This window comes from Euwallacea fornicatus, chromosome 18 (assembly GCF_040115645.1).
Source record: "Euwallacea fornicatus isolate EFF26 chromosome 18, ASM4011564v1, whole genome shotgun sequence".
Classification (NCBI taxonomy): domain Eukaryota; kingdom Metazoa; phylum Arthropoda; class Insecta; order Coleoptera; family Curculionidae; genus Euwallacea; species Euwallacea fornicatus.
In genome coordinates this window covers 284,731-304,836 of record NC_089558.1, presented here as the reverse complement: position 1 = coordinate 304,836, position 20,106 = coordinate 284,731, and the positions used below count along the sequence as shown (strand labels likewise).

The 20,106-nt window shown below is 36.5% G+C and overlaps 7 protein-coding genes across 10 annotated transcripts; 2 read left to right on the top strand and 5 right to left on the bottom strand.

Moving 5' to 3' along the window:
• Positions 1-39: 39 nt before the first annotated feature.
• On the bottom strand, positions 40-3,545 carry LOC136345087 (protein zyg-11 homolog B-like). Its single transcript, XM_066293094.1, has 11 exons — positions 3,237-3,545; positions 2,798-3,091; positions 2,462-2,739; positions 2,165-2,411; positions 1,858-2,110; positions 1,576-1,797; positions 1,438-1,522; positions 988-1,240; positions 758-933; positions 505-694; positions 40-447 (listed from the first exon to the last, which is right to left on the bottom strand). The coding sequence occupies exons 1-11, from the start codon at positions 3,352-3,354 to the stop codon at positions 302-304; spliced, it is 2,262 nt and encodes a 753-aa protein (XP_066149191.1). The 5' UTR covers positions 3,355-3,545; the 3' UTR covers positions 40-301.
• Positions 3,546-3,742: 197 nt separating this feature from the next.
• Positions 3,743-5,640, top strand: asf1 (histone chaperone asf1). The gene is made up of 4 exons (XM_066293105.1): positions 3,743-4,137; positions 4,194-4,309; positions 4,366-4,542; positions 5,188-5,640. Exons 1-4 carry the CDS (start codon positions 4,029-4,031, stop codon positions 5,398-5,400), a joined length of 615 nt encoding a protein of 204 aa, XP_066149202.1. The 5' UTR covers positions 3,743-4,028; the 3' UTR covers positions 5,401-5,640.
• A 327-nt stretch (positions 5,641-5,967) lies between these two features.
• LOC136345090 (gastrula zinc finger protein XlCGF57.1-like) lies at positions 5,968-8,486 on the bottom strand. The gene is made up of 5 exons (XM_066293098.1): positions 8,057-8,486; positions 7,358-7,665; positions 7,121-7,301; positions 6,870-7,066; positions 5,968-6,819 (listed from the first exon to the last, which is right to left on the bottom strand). Exons 1-5 carry the CDS (start codon positions 8,180-8,182, stop codon positions 6,123-6,125), a joined length of 1,509 nt encoding a protein of 502 aa, XP_066149195.1. The 5' UTR covers positions 8,183-8,486; the 3' UTR covers positions 5,968-6,122.
• A 223-nt stretch (positions 8,487-8,709) lies between these two features.
• On the bottom strand, positions 8,710-9,963 carry LOC136345095 (cuticle protein 6-like). Of its 2 annotated transcripts, XM_066293107.1 has the most exons (5): positions 9,837-9,963; positions 9,481-9,593; positions 9,242-9,425; positions 8,995-9,188; positions 8,710-8,939 (listed from the first exon to the last, which is right to left on the bottom strand). In XM_066293107.1, the coding sequence occupies exons 2-5, from the start codon at positions 9,499-9,501 to the stop codon at positions 8,766-8,768; spliced, it is 573 nt and encodes a 190-aa protein (XP_066149204.1). In that variant the 5' UTR covers positions 9,502-9,593; positions 9,837-9,963; the 3' UTR covers positions 8,710-8,765. The 2 variants fall into 2 exon arrangements, with proteins under 2 accessions (XP_066149204.1, XP_066149203.1); XM_066293106.1 differs by lacking the exon at positions 9,837-9,963 and having other exon boundaries at positions 9,481-9,707.
• Csl4 (exosome component 1 Csl4) lies at positions 9,865-10,985 on the bottom strand. Its single transcript, XM_066293103.1, has 3 exons — positions 10,456-10,985; positions 10,231-10,404; positions 9,865-10,174 (listed from the first exon to the last, which is right to left on the bottom strand). Exons 1-3 carry the CDS (start codon positions 10,675-10,677, stop codon positions 9,953-9,955), a joined length of 618 nt encoding a protein of 205 aa, XP_066149200.1. The 5' UTR covers positions 10,678-10,985; the 3' UTR covers positions 9,865-9,952.
• A 74-nt stretch (positions 10,986-11,059) lies between these two features.
• LOC136345091 (serine/threonine-protein kinase 3-like) lies at positions 11,060-16,136 on the top strand. Of its 3 annotated transcripts, XM_066293101.1 has the most exons (5): positions 11,069-11,259; positions 14,775-14,844; positions 14,901-15,179; positions 15,242-15,567; positions 15,618-16,136. In XM_066293101.1, the coding sequence occupies exons 2-5, from the start codon at positions 14,775-14,777 to the stop codon at positions 16,062-16,064; spliced, it is 1,122 nt and encodes a 373-aa protein (XP_066149198.1). In that variant the 5' UTR covers positions 11,069-11,259; the 3' UTR covers positions 16,065-16,136. The 3 variants fall into 3 exon arrangements, with proteins under 3 accessions (XP_066149197.1, XP_066149196.1, XP_066149198.1); XM_066293100.1 differs by lacking the exons at positions 14,775-14,844; positions 14,901-15,179; positions 15,242-15,567; positions 15,618-16,136 and adding exons at positions 12,172-12,294; positions 12,359-13,921 and having other exon boundaries at positions 11,060-11,259; XM_066293099.1 differs by lacking the exons at positions 14,775-14,844; positions 14,901-15,179; positions 15,242-15,567; positions 15,618-16,136 and adding exons at positions 12,169-12,294; positions 12,359-13,921 and having other exon boundaries at positions 11,060-11,259.
• Dph1 (diphthamide biosynthesis 1) lies at positions 16,126-17,763 on the bottom strand. Its single transcript, XM_066293102.1, has one exon. It carries the CDS (start codon positions 17,419-17,421, stop codon positions 16,207-16,209), a length of 1,215 nt encoding a protein of 404 aa, XP_066149199.1. The 5' UTR covers positions 17,422-17,763; the 3' UTR covers positions 16,126-16,206.
• Positions 17,764-20,106: the final 2,343 nt, after the last annotated feature.

Sequence of the window (20,106 nt, the reverse complement as noted above, 5' to 3'; positions counted from 1 at the left end):
CGAGGGAAATAAAACCCTACGGAAACCGAAACAAAAAAACTAATTTCAAAGTATAATTTCAGAAACAATTACTAAAAAAATAAATATACACTAGATCAAGACAAAATCATGATTAAAACAACAACTAAACCAGCAACAGATATTCAATGAAATAACACAAAAACGTTTTACAACATCAAACAACTTGGAGCTGGTCAAATTCAACTCTATCGACTTATCGCCTGAGTAGGTAATTTGTGTCTATAACATTCTTTCTAAATAATTAAAGCTAACAGAATCACAAAACGGTTTATATTTCGTCTCACACTGGCACCCCTTGGTCTCTCAGAGTTTGTAGAATGTCTTGGCTCAATTGCCGGATGTCTGGATGAGCTGTGCCAAAATTGATGAGATTACCCAGTAGAATGTGGCCGCGCTCTTCGTACAGCATTTGACAGTATCGACTTGCTGTTGAAGCAATAATTGGACATTTGCTTGGTTTTCTGATATAGGGACAAAACTTACGGTTTTTAGTGCACACGTGATTGATGGCCCACACAGCCCAGAATTGCACTTGATAATCTACATCCACTCTCAATAAGGGGAAAAAAGGTTTGAAGCTGCGATAAGCCACCATCTCACTTTCCGGTACCTTCCATTTGGATACAGCGTACGTTAATGCTTCCAGCATGTCTGATCTCGTGTAAGTCGGTAACTAATTCGAATAATTCTTTATTACAGAAATAAAATTCGATAATGGAGTTGGGAAAATGATTACTTTGCAGGTTTTCCAGGCTTGATCGCCGTCGGATGTTAAATGGGCCACAATGCCGGCCGCAAAATAGCTGACATCAATGTTGTCTGATTGAAGAAGGTCGTATAGGACACAAACCAACTCGTCAGTTAAAAGCTTCTCACGCAATCTTATTACTTCTGCTATATTATTCAAGAGGCCTAATAAAACCCACTTTTACTAAAATCAACCCCCCTGACACCTTAAGAATTTACCTAATATTTTGGTTTCGATTTGGGCATTTCCATTAAACTTTTGCAAGACCTTTAAATACAAATAGCTGCCACCTTGGTCTAAAAACACGGAACAGGTGGCAGGGCTCTCGTCGGTCAAATTCCAAAGGGCGCTCAATGTGAATTTCAAAGTTATATCTGAAACTGCTAATTCCACGCGGCTTTGCACCATGGAGAGAAGCTTGCGCATATAAACAGGACGCGCCCCCAATTCTGATGTCTCTTCTGTTGAAACCTGAAACAATTTGACTATAACAGCAAACTTATACAAATGAACTGTCAACGTGGACTGAGATTCGCGTGCTCAAAGTCGAGTATTACTCTATATCTCGTACACCTTGTAATTTTTTCGCATATAAAAGGGATATGTATGCATGAAAAACTTTGACTTCCTGGCTGATGAGACACATTATAGTTGTAGACTTCACCTACCTTGGAAGCCAGTATGCTGCAAATTGCAACCGCCATACGATTCATATTAAAGTCTTCAAAGCCGCACAAGGCATCTAAAACCAACCTGCAAGGATCAATCATGAGTTAAATCCACACAATAAAATATAATTTGCTTACTTAGCGCAACGAAACCGGTCAAAGGTGACTTCTTGCAGAATTCGGTCGCTACACAAAGTCAAAAGGGAATTTTTCTGCAACTGAAATTCGTCGGGGAACGTTTCCATTGCTACTAATGTCAACTCAACACCTCGACTTAAAGTTTGTGGATGGATGTGCTTGCTGAGCTCCAATCTGGTCAAATTATAAATGCAAGCAGTTGCAGCCATTTGAACTCCAAATCTGGAACATTTTCATCCTGGGCATCATTTGACCTCTTATCATTTTTTATTTTCTTCTCACCTACTGGAATGCACCTCCATGGCAGGCAACACTAACTTAAACACGTCCGGTCTGGCGTCAACAAAGGAACCCGTCAGTTGAAACAGATGATACAAAGCTTTCTGGACGTAGTTATATCTATCTTTGTAATAATGTAGAGTCAGCTTAATCTGATCTTCGTTTCCAAGGCCTGCTATACGCAAATTGGGAAATCTATCCAGAGATTTCCGCTGGCAAAATGCAGGGTCGAAGGTTATTGAAGTCAAGACTAATCCTAATAACACCATTACAAGCAGATGTGTTATATTTGTTTACCTAAATCATCTACCAAGGAACTCAAGCTTGAGATGACTATCTATAAAAGACAGTAAGGAATTCTTTGGAATTAACTCCTTCCAACCAGATATATCTAATGTCTCCAGGTTGAGCAATATGTCAGTCCTATCCAGTAGATCCATAACATGGTAAGACACTTTTTTATCTAGTTTTTCATTGAAAATACTAACGTCTAAGAACTTCAGTTGCGTCAACTCTTTTAATGCTGTTATCAGGTGTTCACTAGCAGCAACCATATCCTAAAGGCATTTTCAAAATTATTTGTAAAAACAATTTCAATACAGCCTACACATAATGACAAGCTAACGAGAGTGCCTGACAGCATTTCCAAGGGTCTTAAATCCTTAATACTTGTTCCAGAGAGATCAATTTTCTCAAGAGTCTTCAAGTCTTCACAAACAACTTTAAAAGTCACTTGATTTAGTTCGGTAAAAGCCAAATTCAGACTTTTTAGATTCTTAAGACTAGCAACCAGTGCTATGAAATTGAACCTAAACATATCAGTGCATGGGCAGTGTGCAAAATTTGCTGATCTGAGGTTTTGCAAGGACCAGTCATTTAAGCAATCTGCACAGAAAAGAGTGATGAAAGTCCCAATTCTGCAGTTGTTAGAATTATGAGTCACCTAAAACATCTTCAATATTAACGTTGCGCAGTTTAGTAACTTCTACATCAGTAATTTTATGTTGCCTCAATATCTGAAGTCCACACTTTGTTACTTTACAGTTTTTTATTCTCACTGACTTTAATCTTGTATTATACTCAGTGAAAATGTTCAGTGTGGCATCACAAAGCAGCTTTTTTTGCATCATTTTGTTCATTAATTTTTCTGATACTTGGTTTATCAGAAATATGCCTGGGTCTCGAAATTTGTACTTTTTGTCACTCCTTTCATCATCATAACAATCACTCCCTATGTCTTCAATTAAAAAAAGGATATAAAGTCATTTTAAACAACTCTAAATGCAACAGGCTTTTTCAAAAAGTTACTTGAGTTGGCTCAATTAGAGTACTTTTCGAAAAAGTCTAATTTGGGCTGAAATAAATTGTGTGGACAGTTTTACCTTCAAGATCTGTTGTCCACCCATCTTTGGTTTGAATTTGAGGTTCAATGTAAGTGAGGATGTTATGGCAAACTACATTTAAACAAGCTTCCTCCAGAGAAATAGGACTTTCGAACATCTTAATAGATTTTATGAATATTCACTAGTTCTCAAAAGAGATTTTTGGCCAAGGCCATTAGTTTAAGCACAAATTGGACATTTTTGAGAAATTTTACTTTTTTAGATTTTTCTATCCAAAAATTGATTATAAAACATAAAAACTACAAAAGCACAATTTGTTTTTTATAAAGTGTCAATACAGGGTCAAAATCATACGTTTACTACTGTCAGAGTTCAGGGGTGAAGATATTGACATTTTCCTCTATTTTTGATTGGATAAATGGAAAAATGTCCTTTACTACATTTCTGTCCTGTTTTGTTCCGTGGAATATTCGAAACAACAGCTGCCAAGAAAAGAATTCTGTCAGACGTGTCATAATTATGTACAGAATAAAATGTACGGTTACGTAGGGTAAATGGTTAGTATTCCCGCTTAAACTTCACAATTTCACGCTCAATTTTTCTTTTCAGTTGCCTTGTTCCATTAATAATTTTTTAGAATATTCGCCGTCAAATTGTAGATCTCTGAAATATAAAGTGTTTGATACAGTCAATTTGTCGTGCTTAGCAGTTTTCCCGCTGCTCGGGAGAGTCCAAATTTGCACTTTCACGAACTTCTCCAAACACCCAATATTCCAGTAGTCACATTTTTGAGAACTCTATTGCTTGGTGTATAACATTTTACACAGAAAGATGGCTAAAGTTCAACTGTGTAATATCACAGTCATGGATAATCCCAGCGCTTTTCTTAATCCATTCCAATTTGAAATTACATTTGAATGTATAGAAGAATTGAAAGAAGGTACTGTGATTTGGAGCTTAGCATGATGCATAAATACTCAATTTAATTTTCTTCAGATCTTGAATGGAAGATGATCTATGTAGGCTCTGCTGAATCTGAAGAATATGATCAAATTTTGGACTCTGTTTATGTGGGACCTATTCCTGAGGGAAAGCACATGTTTGTATTTCAGGTAGAATTTTGTAATGACTCCTGGTATATAGCACCATTAATTTTTTGTATTTTTAGGCAGATCCACCTAATGTTAGTAGAATTCCTGAAAATGATGCTTTGGGGGTAACTGTAGTTCTCTTAACATGCTCATATAGGGCTCAAGAATTTATACGTGTGGGATATTTTATAAATAATGAATATAGTGATCCAGAATTGAAAGAAAACCCACCTAGCCCTCCTCAGTTTGACAAGGTAAGTTTAGAAAATTACCTTTTAAAACTAGAGTAGTGTATTGGGTTGTTGGTAGCAGTCCTATCTAACTTGAAGGCCATTTTGGTCCACTTATTGTAAAACACATTATGCCTTACTGGCTGCGCTCTTGCATATTCAAGTGTCTTGTTAATTTGCCAGTTCACTGAGTGTTCGGTTGTTACTGCACCAATTACTGTACTGGTGAATACATTAAATTTTTGTCTGGCAATTAATAATAGAAATAATTTGACCCACTAAGGTAAAGGGTGACAGGTTATAAGAGAGCCTTTGAGTATTTGACTTACTAATGGAATTAACATTTGATCTGAAACTTTTGACCATCCATTGGGGACATAGTGTCCAATGCCAGCATCAGACATAAAGTCTTTTTGTTGTTATAATTGTGAAATTCATAGAATTTGTGCTTACACAAAGGATTCAAATAAAATATGCAGCAACATTGTTTTATTCTGTCTGAGCATCAGCCTGATCAACCTCAATATTTTCATTTCAACAACTAAAACAAGATCTTGAAATATGCTTTATATCCCTTGCATTTAGTTGAAGGTGATATCCGGCAGCTTTACCAAGCCTGTTAACATGAATGACATAAAATTACAACAGGGACGATTGTGTTAATTTCAGGTGACTAGGAACATTTTGGCTTCTGAACCCAGGGTAACAAGATTCAAAATAAACTGGGAAGAACCTAATTCTCAAGAACCAGGACCAGGCCCTTCAGAAACCAGTGAATCAATGCCCGATGACAACACGTCGCAGACCAATGGAGAATCATCAACACAGCTTCCAAGTTTCAATGAAAACTCAAATTCTTGGGCCACCATGGAATGTTCCTAGCTTTAATGCCATATTTGTATGTATTATACCTTATATTGTCCATAAATAAGGCAAAAGAAAGTTATTTGTTACAGACATTTTTCGATGTTTGTTGAAAGTCTGAAACTTGGATTTTACTTTTCTATAAAAATTAAAATGTATTAAATCTTTCGTGTTTTGCTAGCAATAATTATAATTTTTAGTTATTAATTTCATTTGTTATCACTCCATAAGAATAATTATTTATACTTTCTATTTGAAGTGTGACTGCTATTTCATTGCACCTTGAAAATTATTTTCTCCATTGAAAAGTACTTTAAAATGACAAGCAGTGAAAAACAAGAGGTGGAAACTATGATCTCGATCATGCTAATTCCTATAAACTGATTTTCAATCCATGGAATTAACTGTCTATCATCAAATATTAATTCTGTCCATCTTATTTTGTCTCAAACCTAATAAAAGGAAGAGAACCTTAGATCTAGATCACTATTAGATTGGTTCGCTTCTACTGGAGACCGATCCAAGCGGTTGAAATTCCAATGATCATTAAGAATGTCTTGAAAACGGTTAAACGAATGAACAACATTTTGTTGATAATTTAATTTGAAAAAGGTAAAAAGGCATATAAAAATAAAGCTTTGTAAAAACAAAAGTGAGGTTTAAGAACTTCACAGAAGTAACTAAAATCGGCCACTACTAAAAATTGAAAAATTGACACTTAAACTGAGGACCTACAGAAACTAACTGCCAACATTACAAATATCACTCTCGGCGACTTCATGGTCCTTCTTATAGTGCACCTTTCTCCCATAATTATCGATGAACCTTTTCGGGCAATAGTCACACTTAAAAGGCTTTTCCCCCGTATGCGTAAACATATGTCTTTGCAACTTGTTCCCGAAAGCAAACATTTTAGGACACATTGGGCATAAAAATTTGTGTATGGGCTTCGGAGCCTTCCAATTCCCCTGATCATGCACCACCTTCATATGCCGTCTTAGTCCCTCTCTATTCTTATAGTCTTTATCGCAAATCGTGCACTTGAACAATCGTTGATTGGTGTGTGTGTTTAAATGCAGCATAAGCTCCGCCTTGTTTACGAATTTCTTTCCGCAAATGTGACAGTCAAACTCCTTAATGCCCGCATGGCGCTTCAAATGCTTCATCAGGTTACCTCTCATGGGAAACTTCTTATCACACAAATGGCAGGGAAACTTCCAATCTGCCGGATCTAGATGCATCTGGAGACGGTGCGTGCGTAGATTGCTATGCGTCTTGAAGCGTCTATCGCAAGACGGACATGGATAGGCGCGGTCTTTGTTGTGGATTTTATTGTGATGGTTTAAATCTGCGGAAGATACGAAACTTTTGCCGCAAGTTGCACAAATGAACGGTTTCTCGTTGGTGTGTTTTCGGGCGTGTATTAAGAGGCTATACCTGTAAATTAAATTTGATAAACTAAGTTAAAAATAAAAGAGTTTTAGCACCTGTTCATATAGCGTGCGTCGCACTGATCGCATGCAAATGGTTTCTCCATTGTGTGTTTCGTGCGTACGTGTTTAATCCAATCCAAGCGTTTCGGAAAAACTTCATCGCAAAAGCTGCATTTTTGTGGTTCCTTTTTCACACCTTTCTTCTTTAATCTTTGCCCTACCGGATTTTCTTCAAATGCATCGTCTTCGTTCTACAATTAAACTATTTATTTTTACAAAATAATAATTGTATTAAAAAACTTCACTTCAGATTTTTCACTGTAACTGCTATAGTTAGTGTCAATCTGGCCATTATCAGCTACCTCATCATCACTGAAACACTTTTCTTCATCTAGAAGTAATCTTGTATTTTCCTTGTCTAGTTCTTCATCAATTGAGGGATCTTTTTTTACAACAATGTCATCAATGTCTACTTTGTAATCATGCCTAAGAATGTCAATTTTGCAACTCATTTACTTACATAATAACTGCACAAAACTTACTCATTAACCATCCCACTATCCAACACTTCATTCTCAAAACCAACACTAGTTTGTGCCTTCTTACTTGAATGTAGCTTAGTAATGTGCTGACTTAAATACTTCTTTTGGCGGAATTTTCTGTTACAGTGATCACACACGAATTTTTCTAATTCAGAAGGTTCATTTGGAATATTGGGTGATTTGCATTCAATTTCTAGTAAACATTTCTTTCTGAATTCTTCACTCTCTATGCAATTTTGTACGAACTTATAAGTGATGTCCAATTGGGTTGTACATGAATTGCAGATTTGATAAAAAGGATGCCACGTCTAGAACAAAACCATCAGTATTAGAAAAGATACTAATACTGAACTTAAAAGGGTTGTAGTATGATTGAACTTGATAGGAGTTTAATCTAAACTTGGTGAATTTAAATGTATTGTATGATGACTTGTCCAAGTAGAATTAACCCTTACTTGACAAGTTTGTTAGTCTATGCATGTTGTAATATTGAGCTGAAGGATATTTTAAATTGGGACTAGATTTCAAGTTGTTTAAAATGTATTGACATAGTGACAGTTAGGTACTCTTACAAAATCGCATAGTGAAGTTGGGACTTAGCAGTACTTTCTAAACATACCATTTATTTGAGGATAAACTCTTGTTAAGTTCATTGGTCCAAGTCCCTATAAAAAACATACTAATAACAAAACGACTTACTTCGCTTGGCACACAAATTGCCAATTTCTTCAACAACTTGATACTATTTCCATCTTTACTGTCTAATAAATTTAAGGTTTCTGTATTTCCCATACAAATGCAGCACGATGAGGTAAAATTTTCCATGCTTACAGCCCAGCTTAAGGCATTTGGACATTAAGTTCGCATTAAGCAAATTAAAATTTTTATATAAAAGACTATTCTTTGGAAGATTTTAATACGTAGATAATTTTGTACTTATTCAAGCTTAAATTGTATTGTGACCATTGTTAAATCGACAAATGTATAAAAACAATTATCTATTAAATTACATTATTATAACTCCAGAATGATGGTAAATTTTCGATTTTAACGAAACTTGTGAAATTAATTGTAATGTAAATCATCAAATAATCAACACAAACAATAAACAATCAAAGTGTCGAAGGTAACGGAGATGTCCACTTTTGACATAAAATATTATTTCAACAGATTGAATAAAATGTATTTAACACAGTTCTGTTAAGTGAAAACTGTGGCAACATTGCGGGAAATAGAGTCGATCGCCATTTTCTCTAAAGTATTCGACCAATTTCATAGTTAAATTTCTATTTCCATTCAATGTCGTTTTAAAATGCAGACTCTCGTCAATAGGTATTTTAGTTAAACAAAAATTTACTCTAATTCATGATCAATTTATTAACACAAAACAAAACAATTTTATCTTATACTAATATTCATCTTCCTGTTCTAACGAATTAGGGTGCAAGGATGAATCTTCCCGCTGCTTCAAGGCTGCCCTCTCAGCAGCTATCCTGGCGTGTTCTTCCTCAATTTTCTGAAATAGGCTTAAATGCCTGTTTTTAGCAGACTGAACTGCCTTTGTATCGGCAGGTACAACCACCTAAAACCAATATAGATAACGAATCTTCCTAAGATTAAAAAGTGTTGTCAAAAACCTCTGGAAGTTGCTGATGTCTACTAGCAATCCTAGAATACTGAATTAAATGTCTCTGTTTGGCAGCTGCAACCACTGGTGTATCCTGTGGCAGGGCAGGGACATTGTGATTTAGAATTGGATGAAATCCAGTTTTGTCTGCGATGTAGTCTACTTTGCGGATCTTAAATGTAGGGTCCACGTAAGAATAGGAACCTAAACGCATTCAGTTAAACTCAACTCAAATAGCGATATGTAAAAATCTCTACCTTGGACAACCCCAGACGCATCTGACACCTCGGAATGGGTGCGATCAATATGTCCAGGAAACCTGCCCGCTGCGTAACCAAATGCGTATGGTTTAGGTGGTGAGGCAGGAATTGCGTCTTTCTCTTCAATTGAAATGACTCTAGTCACAGTTATGGCGGTAAAGCAGATGAAGAGCAGGAAAACCTTAAACAATACAGTTTTACGTCTACTTTAAAAGTCAGAATCACAGTTCCCTTACTTCATTTAAAGAGAGCTTCATGGCTGTAAATATGTCCAAGCACTGATGTAACTGGAACTTTGTTGGTAATGATATCTCGTTCGTCAGTTTGCCCAAAAGTGAAAGTTTATTCGCTAAAATTGGTATAGCGTTAAAGATTGGTTTCGCACATATACACGGGTAATAGCTAAAGAAGATGATCTTGAACTACAAATTGTTTATTACGCAAAAAATGTTTTTATTGTGAAATAAGCCATTTAGAAACCCGTTTGGTCAATAGTATGAGCGCGCTCCTATGCAAATCACCATGCATAAAAATTAACAGGTATTGGTCTTGTAAATAAACAATAAGATCATCTTTTAAGAATGACCTTTACCTCTCTATAAAAAACTTGCAGGGCTTCCTTCTGTTGAACTTGAATGTATTACATCATACTGAAATCACAGGATAAACATTTTTATATTTCAGTCTTAACAATAAATGAAATCCCAATTAGTCATCAATATCTGAGTTTAAATTTAACCCATCAAGAACAATATTCTCAGGTATTATTTTAGCAACCTTCCTTGGCTCTTTAACTAAAGTCTTTGGACACTGCATTTCTGTCCAACTCACTGGCACCATGGAATAACCTGCTTCACTATAGGCTGTGACTACTCCCAACTCATTTTCAGCCGTTGTCAGCTGATATGAATGTGCTTCTGTTATGGGCAGCTACAAAATACTTATAATTTTAATTACTGTTAATTGGTTGAGTTATAGTTTAGTACCACTCTTGCTAGAATAATATCTCCAGGCCTGAAACTCTTGTAAACCTCAATTTTGTCTTTTTCAGTGGCTCTAATATTTTCTCGTCTCACCACCGCCTTGAAGGGACTTCTAAGCACTGTGCCTCCAATACATTTAATGTTGCATTTGGCATATTGTTGAGTGATTATACATACCTTCAAATTGTCACATTGTACGATATAATAATCATTAGCAATAAGACTAACCTGGGCAGTTACTATATCCCCTTGGGTAGGAACAAGAGTTTTTTCCCCAGTAGTATGGACTTCAATCACTTTTACTCCATTTCGGTCTATCATTTCTACTGTTCCAGCTAACATTGAGTAAATATAGCCCTGTCTTTGGTAAGTGCCTTGGCCTGTTGTGTAGGTCGTATCAGATATGGAAAGTCTTTGACCGGGAAGACAAATTAAAGGTTCTTTGTTCATAGTTATGATTTTCAGATTGGGATAAATATTATTTGTTTGGGACGATAAAAACCAGGTTGGTACAGGATTAAAGCCGGATTATCGAACTTCTTGATTGCTAATCCTCAGACAGTTATCAACGATGGTCAAAGTACTCACATAAGGTTGAAATTTGTTTACAATTGTAATAATAGTAAAAATTTTGTGTTCACTGAGTTAACTCTACTCAAACAACCACTTAAATATCAGATCAATTTGCTTTAATCCTTAGCTGTAACCCGAGTCACGTGGAAGTTAACGACAGATGGTGGACGTAACAGCTCTATGATCCAACGTTGCTGCTTGATAACTGTTCATGGAATATTGAAAGGCTTACAAGTGTCATTAAAGTCGTACCTTTCATTAACGTCATGTGTCACCTCCTTCCTCCACCCACTCCATCCTATGAGTAACAATTTTTTCATTTTAATATTAAATTTATTGGATTTTCTTATTTCATTCCCATTTGATTATAATCAATTAACAATTAAACATATAATCATATCTTAAAGAAAATAAGGCAATTCGTGTAGACTGACCAGAGTCCGCGAATTTCCAGTGAAGGTAAGTCAGACTTGATCACCATAAAATTTTCGCCAGTTCCTATTTGCCTTATCATTAATCTATATAATCCCCAAAGTTTCTACTTTAGGCCTCACCATCGACACTGATAAATCCCTGTTCCTTTTCCTATTCATGATTTTAAGGAGAAGCAGTAAATGACTGAACACTTCATTCAGCCGTTTTACTCTATTCTTCAATAGAATAATCCATATATGCTCATTTACTATAAGTGTTTCTATGGGGTGTCTTGCTTAGATGAGCCAGCTATTTCTATTTCCGAAACGGTGAGACTTCAGAACTATTAGTCTAATAAAAAACTTTTAATACATTTTTTTTGTGTTTTTCTTTTTTTGTTGAACTAAGGTTAGTTATTATTCCAAGGTGAAGCATTAAGACATCAATCCTGACTCATTTTTTTTAAAATATACATCTGGAATTTTTATTTTATATGTTGAAAAAACTTTTCTTTCTGAAACATTAATGTCATTTGCTCTTTTTAAACATCCCTTATAACAATATTCTCCTTCGTAATTAATGTTTTTTGGTGGTGTTTGTGGTCATTTAATAAAATGTACAAATGGTGCATTGATGTTTTGAATAATTGTAATATTAGGTACAGTTAAGTAAGACACCCTGTATATTGTTCTTAATAAACAGAATTTCTAAACTTATGGTAATTTTGCAGATCTATAATAAGCAGTAATCAATCTAATGAGTTCATGCTCATCCTGGCTATTCCTTTGTTGAACCTTTTTGTCCAACCTTATTATCACCAAAAAACTACTATCCCTATAGGTCATTTATGTTATGATGATCAAACTGTCACCTAACTGATAATATGAACTTCCTTTACTCAACAATAGCAAACCCTACCAATTTGAACCCTGTTGTATATTTGACCATTTCTAGTAGGCCAAAAACAGTATTCCCTTGCCAGTCCATGCCGACACATAGCTCTCTTCCAACCTGGCAACATACAACCTTCCAGTTTATCACTGAGGGTGCAAATAAGTACTTACCCAGCTCATAAAACAGGTAGAGAAAATTTTCAAAGGTCAGTACTGACTGTAAGCATAAGTAATACTGTTTTTGGCCGTAGGGTGCGAGAATGTCGTCTCAAAGTGAATTAAAAAAGTTATCAGAGGAGAGTTTAACTAGACAGCCAGAGGAAGTGTTTGATCTCATTTGCAAGCTTGGGGAGGGCTCCTATGGCAGTGTGTACAAAGCCTTGCATAAAGAATCAGGGCAGGTATTAGCCATCAAACAAGTGCCAGTTGATACAGATCTGCAGGAAATAATAAAAGAAATATCTATTATGCAACAATGTGATAGTCCCTATGTTGTTAAATATTATGGAAGTTACTTTAAAAACACTGATTTGTGGATTGTAATGGAATATTGTAGCGCAGGCTCCATATCAGATATAATGAGGATTAGAAGAAAGACTCTCAGTGAAGATGAGATTGCCACAGTGATAGCTGATACTCTTAAAGGGCTTGAATATTTGCACTTAAGAAGAAAAATTCATAGAGACATTAAAGCTGGTAATATTTTGTTAAATAGCGAGGGACATGCTAAGCTAGCTGATTTTGGAGTGGCAGGACAACTGACTGACACAATGGCCAAGAGAAATACTGTGATTGGAACCCCCTTTTGGATGGCTCCAGAGGTAATCCAAGAAATTGGATATGACTGTGTTGCCGATATTTGGAGTCTAGGCATTACAGCATTGGAAATGGCAGAGGGAAAACCACCTTATGGGGACATACATCCAATGAGGGCAATATTCATGATACCTACTAAACCTCCCCCATCATTCAGGGAACCTGACAAATGGAGTGCTGAGTTTATAGATTTTGTTAGCGTATGTTTAGTCAAAAATCCTGAGGAAAGGGCGACAGCCACAGACCTGCTTAGTCATGATTTTATTCAAAACGCCAAACCTTCCACTATCTTAAATACCATGATTCAGGAAGCTCATCAAGTCAGAGATAATCAAACGTATCAGAATGTGCCTGCGGTGAAAAATACGCCCGAATTGGACATGTTAGACGACAATGTCAGTCAAACGATAATTTCAAATGCCGATGAAGGGACTTTAGTCCCTGATAAGTGTGGGACTTTAACAAATATAACCCCAACTCTCGTGGAACTCGAGTCAAATCTGGGGACCATGATCATCAACACCGATGGGGAAGATGATGAGACCATGAAAAAACACAGCACGAATTCGGCGAATAAAAACAAATACCGACCGGTGTTTTTAGATCATTTCAACAATGACTATAAAGAGAATGACAGCATAATCACTCCCACCGAGGACGAAAAGATTGAGCAACAACAAGTGGTGGAAGTGGAGAATAAACTCAACATGACAATTTCAGAAGGAGACTTTGAGTTCTTGAAATATCTCACTTATGAGGAGCTGCAACAGCAAATGGAAAATCTAGATACCGATATGGAGTCTGAAATTGATGAGCTCAGGAGGAAGTATCAAGCCAAAAGGCAGCCGATTTTAGACGCCATGGACACAAAGCGGAAAGGCTCTCAGAAGTTTTAATCTTTCTTGATTGTGAAGTGGATTTAATATTTTTTCAAGCAATTATTAGTAGTTGTAGTTTTCTAAAGATGAGAGATTGAATTAAAAGCGTTTGAAAAGTAATTACAGAGCAGTTTTATCTATCAATTTATATAGTTCTCAAGGTGGGTTTATAATAGCAGTTGTGAAAGGATAAAGAATAAAATTTTGTTGATGAATCATTACTTATTCATACATACTACTTGCTGCGTCTTTTGCTGGGCAGTGCCACTAGCATCCGTTAATGTGTTGCAAGCCACTTTGGGTAAAATATTCAATGCAATGAAGTTTTGAATTCTGTAGAATTGAGAAAGAGAGAAAGAAAAGTTTGAAACCAAATTCAGACGATCACAAAAAACTGTGGCGTCTCATGTTTTTGTTTGTTTGATTAAAAAAAATTAGTAGTGCCCACGCCACTGCTTACAGATATTACTTTTATTACAAAAAGTGCCTTTTGGCGTATTCTCTTCTGCAAAAATGTTTTAAAATACCAATAGCCGTTTTTGAATTACTTAAAAAAATGCTTTTTAAAATTAACTTTTATCGCGCTGTATATTCTAAACGAAGCATTTTCGGACATATATTTATAGGAACTTTTTTGCTTAGAATTAAATATAGAATAACATATTGAAGTTTGTACATCTCCTCATTAAACACCCTGTATACGATAAATAGTCGAGGATCCTTCAATCTTTCAGGAGGGATCGATCCTGGTATCAAGAGTACAATCGAATATCTCAAAAACTTTCAGAGCTGTAGATAGGCAAAATTGGAAAATATAAGTGAATCTTTGACTCCCTGTAATGAACCAAAAACTCTCGGTTTTCTTGTAAAACTTATTCGGTTAAAGTGTGATATTTTGCACAAAGAGCGTATTTATGGATTAAGTTTATGGGTCCATTAGGGATTATGCCCTCACTATTGCTTTTGTTTTCAGATGACTGAAAGCCATAAGTTTGGATCCCCAAGACCTATAACTTGCCACGCTTGGAATAGCGATAGATCTCGTAAGACAATTTGACCATTAAAAACATGAAATTTATTTAAAAAAATTTTTAATAAGAAATCGCATTCTCGCCAAACAACCAAGAAGTCGAGGTGTACCAGCGTTCTGGACATGATTGGAAACAACTCGACACTCTGAATCAGCATGATTTGCGCGTAATGGGCATTGACTGGGGTGCGAGGACCAACCGGATCGTAAGCTGTGCCGCTGACCGAAATGCTTACGTCTGGACCCCTGATGGAACTGGAAAATGGAAACCCACTCTCGTTTTGTTGAGAATCAATCGAGCTGCGACTTGCGTCAAGTGGTCTCCCAATGAGAATAAGTTTGCCGTGGGTAAGCTATCGATTCTTATTTAATATTTTTGCAGCTCTAATAGTGATATTTTTGGGTTTAAGGTTCTGGGGCCCGTTTGATATCAGTTTGCTATTTTGAGAGCGAGAACGACTGGTGGGTTTCCAAACACATCAAGAAGCCTATTCGTTCCACTGTATCTACTCTGGATTGGCACCCAAATAATGTCCTTCTAGCCGCGGGCAGTGCCGATTTTAAAGTAAGGATTTTCTCGGCTTACATCAAAGATATTGAGAAGACTCCCGAGGCCACTCCTTGGGGCACCAAAATGCCTTTGGGGCAATTGATGGCCGAGTATGTCAATTCAACTTCCGGAGGGGGCTGGATTCATTCCGTCAACTTCTCGCCGGATGGATCTAAAGTCGCTTGGGTAATCCAATTTTAATGCTCTAGGAAAGTTGTACTGTAATCTGAATTTAGGTGGCGCACGATTCTTCAATCAACGTCGCAGATCCCAACAACGGAAACACATTTGTAAAATTGAAGACTGAATACTTGCCGTTCATAAGTTGCACCTGGATCAGCTCTAAGACCATAGTGGCAGCAGGCCACAGTTGCATTCCAATCCTTTACACCTTGTCAAATGGACAATTAGTGTTCAGTGGAAAACTGGATGCTTCCCAGAAAAAAGAATCTGGAGGGTTATCTGCAATGAGGATGTTCCATTCGCTCGATAGACAAGCGAGGACTGAAACTTCCGATACTAATTTGGATTCCATTCATCAGAATGCAATTACATGTGTGTGCATTTATAGTGGTACTAAGGCAAGAGCTTTGAAGCTGAGCACTTCAGCTTTGGATGGCCAAATGGTAATTTGGGACTTGAATTCGCTGGAGAGGCAGATTCAAGGATTGAAGATTGAGTAAATAAAATTATTCATATACTTGTTCCATGTTTTTCGACGTAAGTCAGGAAAAATAAACCATATTTAATTACAAGTCTTTTAATTTCATTTTTTATAATAAATTAACAAAAATTAAATATAATATATTCCCTACATAACACTAGTTACATACATTTTCCACAACAAGTATTTACAGCGAGTTCTTCAGGTTTATGATTTGGTGTCCAGGGGCCTAAACTGGCATTAGCATAAAAGTCCATTGGATAACTTTTGCCTTCCTTGTGCCATTGTGCATCGCCAATAGTCACAGCTAATTCATAAGGTGTTAGAAATGGTTTGGAGAACGCCATTCCCCAGTCAATTGATAATCTAGGGCAAGCTATCTGCACAAAGGCATCTAGTTTTGGAAACAAATCTATTTTCTTTGGGAATATTTCTGAGAGCAATATTACTACTGCCTCCTTCCCTGAGTCAGTTAAACGTTTCATTAAGTGTTCCACCACTTTGGTACTTCCCTGCCTTCCTAAAGTTCCCATAACAACTCCAAAAGTCCCAGACAGCCTTGCTCTCTCTATGTTAGATTTTCTTATAGATTCCATTTGGATATGATCATAGTTTTCGGAAGTAAACTTTTTGCTATATGGGTCATACTTGTAGGCCTTTACCTTTGGATTAGCTATCATTGCTGCCTCCAAATGAAACCGTCCATCTCCTAAATAAATCACTATATCACAGCATTTAAGCACTGGGGCAGTGCATCCTAATATTTCCCCTGGAGACAAGGGTTTAAATTGTGGTATTGAGACTTTTTTATAACCATTTTCATCTAATATTTTTATCACTGTCTGCAAAGTAGTTATAAACTGGATAGTACTGACTAGACCCATTTTAACATCAGGTTGGAAGTTCAATTTTATGGTTTCTATAAAATGCAAGGGATCTATTTTAATGTCCACAAAAATGTACAAAACTTTAATGCCCTTAGTTTGGTCAATTGGCACAAGACAGCTGTGGCCATAATGCACCAAAAGTTCAACTCCCAAGGCTTTGGCAGTAAAATCATCTATACAACAGGCACCATAGGTGACGTCCCCCATTATGAGGGTGTCAGCGCCTGTGAACTCCTTAATAATGTCAGCTAAAGTGGTGGCAAAGAGCAACAAACCTTCGGGCATTTGCAAGGCCACAAACCTTGCCTTCAACTCTTTTATCCTCCATATAGTTTTCGGCAATTCAAAATTGTAATTGGCAGGTAGTACAGAGGCCGCAGCTTGTAGATGTGGGTCGTTTAGCAAACTTTCAGGCACTTTAGTAACTCGGGTGGCTTTGAAAACTTTTCTTTGTGGTTTTGCTTTCACTACTAATGCAGTTTCGGACATTTCTGAATGTGCTCAGATAGATTACTGTATAACAGACGATGACAATGTATGTTTTTCTAGCTAAACGTTCAATAAAATATTGACCACATTATTACAAGAAAAAAAATTTAAATTCAAAATTTTTGTGGGTTATGATGAAGGAGGGGTCAAAAAATGTCAAGTACGTGACAAAGATCAAGTACGCAATGGAGGTTTTTGGGTTTTCGAAGACTAAGCGAGATGCGGGGTTGCAAGTGAATTCGGATATTAATTTAAGCTCAAGCGAGAGATGAGGGAGAGAGTGGAAGATGGTTCTAAATGCTCCTAGAAAGGTTGTACAATTAATTTGAAAACGCGATTTCAAATGCCAATATTCGGTTACTGACACTTAAATAAAATAACAAAAGTGGCACGGCAATGCCGCGGAATCTACATTATATACATTATTTCACTTGAGATTGAATCTCTAGAATGTATTGGGTCGTGTAGTATGAAATGAGTAGATTCTCGAAATGCCACACTCAACGGCGAATACCTTCACTCTAAATCTATATTTGGACTTAACTTTTTTATGTGGAAAAGGCACATTCTTCCTCTTTCGATCAGAGTTTAAAGTGTTAAAAATTATTGAAAACTTTTATTTTTATAAAAATTTTTGTGCAGCCATGCAAAATAGTGAAATTCGTGTGTTAATGAAATATGAGTTCCACCGTGGAACCACAACAGCTCAGACGGCTCGCAATATTAATGATGTGTTTGGTACTGAAGTCACTTCACAGCAAACAGTATCTCGTTGGTTCATGAAATTTCGTTCTGGCAATTTTGACCTAACAAATGAACCGCGTGGACGACCTGAAACTCAAGTGGATAACGATCATCTGAAAGCCGTTGTGGAAGCGAATCCGCGTCAAAGTGCGTTCGAATTTTCGTTAATATTCAGTGTAACCAAAAAAACAATATTGACTCATTTGGCTGAAATTGGTAAGGTGAAAAAGCTGAACAAGTGGGTACCGCATGAGTTGAGCGACATACAGAAAGAACGACGTCTCGAAGCTTGTGTTTCTTTGTTGTGCCGGTATAATAACGATCCATTTTTGAATCGGATTGTTACTTGTGATGAGAAATGGATCCTATATGACAATACCAGACGTTCATCGCAGTGGTTGGATCAAGATGAACCGCCAAAACATCGTGCGAAAAAAAAACTTCATCAAAAGAAGCTTATGGTGTCTGTTTGGTGGTCCAACGCAGGTGTCATCCATCACAGTTTCATGAAACCTGGTGAATCGATTACGGCTGATGTCTACTGCCGAGAACTGACCGAAATGATGAGGCAACTGACGGTTAAGCAGCCAAGATTAGTCAATGGAAGCGCACCGCTATTGTTGCACGACAACGCTCGGCCATACACCGCACAAGTCATCTTGGCCAAGCTACAGGAGTTGGAATTGGAAACTCTTCATCATCCACCGTATTCACCCGACTTAGCACCCACTGATTACCACTTCTTTCAAAATTTTGATAACTTCTTGGTAGGGAAAACATTCAACTCCGACGAGGCTGTCAAAGCTACCTTCCACGAGTTTATCGACTCCCGGCCTGCAGGTTTTTACAGCAGGGGAATCAATGAACTTCCTGTTAAATGGCAGAAGTGTATTGATAATGGTGGTGCATATTTCGATTGACAATAAAAACATTTCATATGAAAAAAAAATGGCTAAAGTTTCAATTCAATTCTACTCATTTCATACTACACGACCTAATAATTGCAAGCTAAGTCTATTATTATAGGTTAGACTTTTAATAGTACATTGATTTAAGTGTACTAAAATTGAATTTACAATTATTGTTTCTTTTTAGTTCACAAAGAATCTGACATACTTTAATAATTCTAATGATGGAATTGGAACTTCTTCAAAATTTTGTCACGAATAACATATCATTGTAAACAATGCACTTAATAGAAATGTGAATTTGGTGTAGGCATAAAACGATATTTGTGCATTTCAACTCGAAAGTGAAGTTCGCTATGATGCCAATTCTAATTTCACGGCGATGAAACACAAATAATTTAAGACAGATGACACGAAAAATTTTGTTTCTTTGACATAATTCAAATAATTATTTGGCGGGAGTAAAAAATTCTTTTTCTGAAAGATACGTTTATTTGTAAGCACAATTTACTTAATTTTTAGATACATATTAATGTTACGGTGTTGCATGCTAAGAACTCAGAATCTCTTGGTTTTACGCCGCGTGCTCATTTTCTACACGCGAAATAAACTCAACTTTTCAAGTATATCGACAAATCACAAAACAGAAATTCCATGGAAGGTTCAAATATTTCTCTAGAATCTTTAATTAAACAACGCAAAGAATCTGAAGTTGAAGTTACAAAGACCAGGATGTTATACGATAATTTAAACCAAGTGTTACTACAAGATCAATTGCACAGTAAACAACTAAATAGCAGTGGGCCTTTAAGATCAGCTTCAATATCAGTCAAGTCTCACTCTTCTTGGAGTAGTAAATTGAACCCAAATAAGCCATCATCACTAAATATGAATTGTACGAAATCAATATCCCCTTTGCGCAAAGGAGATGTACCAATTGCAACAGCAGTTGAAAGGCGAATACATCAAATGGATAATTGCAATAATGTTTTAAGACAGACACAGATTCTAAAGGAGAAAGATGCGTTTTTGA